Source organism: Pteropus vampyrus, unplaced genomic scaffold, assembly GCF_000151845.1.
Source record: "Pteropus vampyrus isolate Shadow unplaced genomic scaffold, Pvam_2.0 Scaffold86, whole genome shotgun sequence".
Taxonomy (NCBI): Eukaryota; Metazoa; Chordata; class Mammalia; order Chiroptera; family Pteropodidae; genus Pteropus; species Pteropus vampyrus.
The window spans coordinates 3,219,992-3,223,264 of NW_011888867.1; the positions used below are offsets into that span (position 1 = coordinate 3,219,992).

At 56.3% G+C, this 3,273-nt stretch overlaps 1 protein-coding gene across 1 annotated transcript in view; it reads right to left on the reverse strand.

Moving 5' to 3' along the window:
• Positions 1-2,831, reverse strand: part of LOC105294420 (PRAME family member 12-like) — a 3,741-nt gene extending 910 nt beyond the window's left edge. Inside the window, 6 exon segments of the mRNA XM_023532654.1 lie at positions 290-609; positions 612-652; positions 1,576-1,647; positions 1,938-2,147; positions 2,550-2,638; positions 2,640-2,831. Of these exon segments, the coding sequence (XP_023388422.1) occupies positions 290-609; positions 612-652; positions 1,576-1,647; positions 1,938-2,147; positions 2,550-2,638; positions 2,640-2,831 (924 nt within the window).
• Positions 2,832-3,273: the final 442 nt, after the last annotated feature.

Below are 3,273 nucleotides of genomic sequence, written 5' to 3' on the forward strand. Positions count from 1 at the left end.
ACCCCGGTCCCAGGCTTCAGTTTCCAAGTGCCCAGAAGAAAGCTTTTGCTGGAAGTACCCCACTAGGCAGGACTACCACAGGGGCATAGGATGGGCTCTGTGTCATAGAATGTCTTGCTGCCACAGTGAGGACAGCGGCTGGTGCTAAGCCACACAGTCCTGGTCCGTCCCAAGTCCCTCAGGATCTCTATCACTCAGCCCGAATTTGAGCAAATCTCCCCAGCTGCAGGCCCTGCCCTGCCCCCCCTGGCCCCCACAGTGCTATAACTCTCTAGAGGGGAGGTTAGACCTCTAGGCTTAAACTGCTCAGCCTGGCCTTGTGACGCAGCAGCTTCTCCATGGTGGCCATGGAGAGGACGCTCCCACAGATGCTGAAGGTCTTGAGCTGGCAGCAGCGGCTCAGGACAAGCAGGATGGCCTCGACTTGGGAGTCCGTGATCCCACAATAAATTAAGTCGAGGTCCTGGAGGCTGGCTGCAACTTTCTCCAGCAGAACTCGGAGGGGCTCGGGACTAAAACCGGTCAGGGTGATGCCACTCAGATCCAGGTGCTTTAAATGACCGAGGTTTGGGCGCTGGGACAGATGCTTCAGGTCCAATTCCATAAGCAGCAATTAGTTATGGAGAGGGTCTCCAAGGGGGTCTGCAGGCACCTGGGAGAGACGCAGAGCAGTTAGTTCTGGGAAATGGGTAGAAGGGGGCCTCGAGGTGGGAGAGGACCAGCTCACCCAAACTCAGGGCTATTCTGACCATCTGATGAGGGCCAGCACCCAGGACACCCAGTCTCATTTTATCTGAGTCCTTTCACCTTCACTCGGTGACTGGGCCAAGTTCACGAAATTGCCAAAGGTCCCTTTCTTCACCTGCCAAGCAGAGCGCTCCACTTATGAGGATGAACGGACATAATGGAATGCACCAGAATATGCTTAGGCGAGCCTGACAGTGTCTCAATCAAGTGTGCACATCACTGAATTTTAATACTGGGAGGCAAAACCCAAAATGCTCTCAGCTCAGGCTTCCTTCCGTCCATTGCTTAGGCGCAGGCACCCGGGTCTCTGGGCCACATGAGGCTAGTTCTCCTGATGCGTAAAGAACAAAGCTGGACAAGACCCCACAACGTGGACTGAGGTGGCCCGTCTGCCAGCTACTTACATCCCTGCATCATCTCTCACTTTTTATAATCCTTTCGCTCCTGCTCCCTTATCTCCAGAATCCTGTGTTTCCCATACACTAATCACCTCACCCGGAGCACAAAACCACCTTTTACAGATGGGAAATTTGAGACAGGCTGGCGGGCACAGAGCGTACCTTTAGAAACACTCGGGTCCGACGTGGCTTTCCCTCCTCGCTCACCTCTTTTCCTAAGTCACCTTAACCAAGACAGCTCTCCCAAAGGAAGAATGCACAAACCCGCCCTCGCTAGGTCTGAACCCCCACTATATGCTTCCTAGAATGGTGCCCCTTTTCAGGGCGTCTATCCCAGTTTGTCCGTCCACCTTCCTTTGAGCGGTTACCGTGCAAACACACCTGAGGATGGAGCAGCAAACGAGACGACACGCTTGGCATCCTCGCTCACCTGAGCATCTGGTCCAGCCGGCCTTCGAGGAGGGAGGGGGAATCCACATGGAGCTTCCGGAGGTGGCGCAGCCTGAGCAACTGACAGGTGAATCGGGAGACTTGCTGTTCCTCCTGCTCGGAGGCCGACACGTGGATGTGGGAGAGAAAGTCTCTGCGCATTACTCATCTGACCCGGGTACGGAGCAAACGTCCCCAGCGTGGACAGGTTCCAGGTGCAATTCACTTCCACCTCCCGGATACAGTCCAGTGGCACCAAACGCAGGACCTTCTGGATGTTCTCCGTGGGTACTGCAAAAATCTTCAGCATCTTCCAGCACAAGTGGAGGAATCTGTTTCTCTCTCTCTCTCTGCTTGGCCCACCAGATGAGGTAGGTGATGAACTGATCCCGCGTCCTGTCGCTGAAGCAAAGGACTATGAACACCTCCAAGGGAGCCAGGGGCCGCCGCATTCTGCAGCCATCCTCAGCCTCCGGCCCCATCCGTGAGTGCACCTGGGCCCTGGCTCCGGACCACATGCTCCAGAAGTTCTGACTGGTGTTGCGTAAACCTAACACCTGCAGTTTCCACCTCCTGTGGGGAAAACAGGACATGGGCTGAAATGCTTTCAGATCAACAGGAGAGATCAGCAGAAAGAAAGCGAGCTTCTCAGAGTTTAAGCAACGGCGGGACTTCCCCCTGCGAGCTTTCGCCTCACATCCCAACGTCCGCGGCTCCCTAGCCTTCTACCTCCCTCTCTGCTTTGCTTTTCCCAATCTCCTTCCCCTTCCATCCTTCCTGGTCTCCACTTCTAGAGAGGAGGCGGGAGGCCCTGCCTCTTAAGCAGTCCTCCCCTTCCCTAAGTGAGCTCAGCAACGGCCAAGGCCTCTCTGCGCTTCACTGGCACCCTCAGAAAGCTCTAGCCCCTCCTCCCCCTTTGGCCCTTCACACTCCCAGGATGCCCAGGCCCCAACAGGCTACCTGGGTCAGCCTCACCTGGGGCGAACCTTCCGGGCAAGCAGGACGTCAAGCCCGTTGAGCATCGCTTGCAAGGTCTTGTGCGGAGGCATCTGCATCAGGCCCCCCTAGAGGGAGGTGGGCCAAGGGCCAGGCGTGCACCAAGGCCTTCAGGGACGCTCTGTGCCGGCCCCAGAAGGCCTCCATGAACAGTGGCGGGAAGAACGCAGTGGGCAGACACTCCAGGGCCGCGACACTCAAGGCGTCATCCCTCAGCAGGCTCCTTCCCGCCAGCTCCAGCAGTCTGGGCGGGGTTTGCATGCTCGTCCTAAGTCTGCTCCCAAGGGAATGCTGCGGAAACATCTGGGGGGCGAGATATCCTGAGGCCCAGCGTGAACACTGCCATCGTCTGACTCCCCGCCTTCATAGGAGCCGACTCAAGGCCAAAGCCACTGCGCCGGGCCCAGGACCGGAATGGCAGAGGCGCCCACTGCTTTGACTGCAGTCCCACTGGGAAGTGGGTACCGAGGAGCCTGAAAGCTGACCCCACCCTTTTGGAGGGAAAACTTTCAGACCCTAAAACAGTGGAAACATCATGCACCCCAACACAGCCTACACGCTCGATTCCCACGGTCATCCCGGCTGGGAGGGATTAAGAGGATGCCCCTAAAATGCATGCCATTCATTTTAAATGGGAAATCGTAAAAAAAAAAAAAAAAAAAGGCTGAGTAACAAACAGTACTGTAGAATTTGAGAGTTAGGG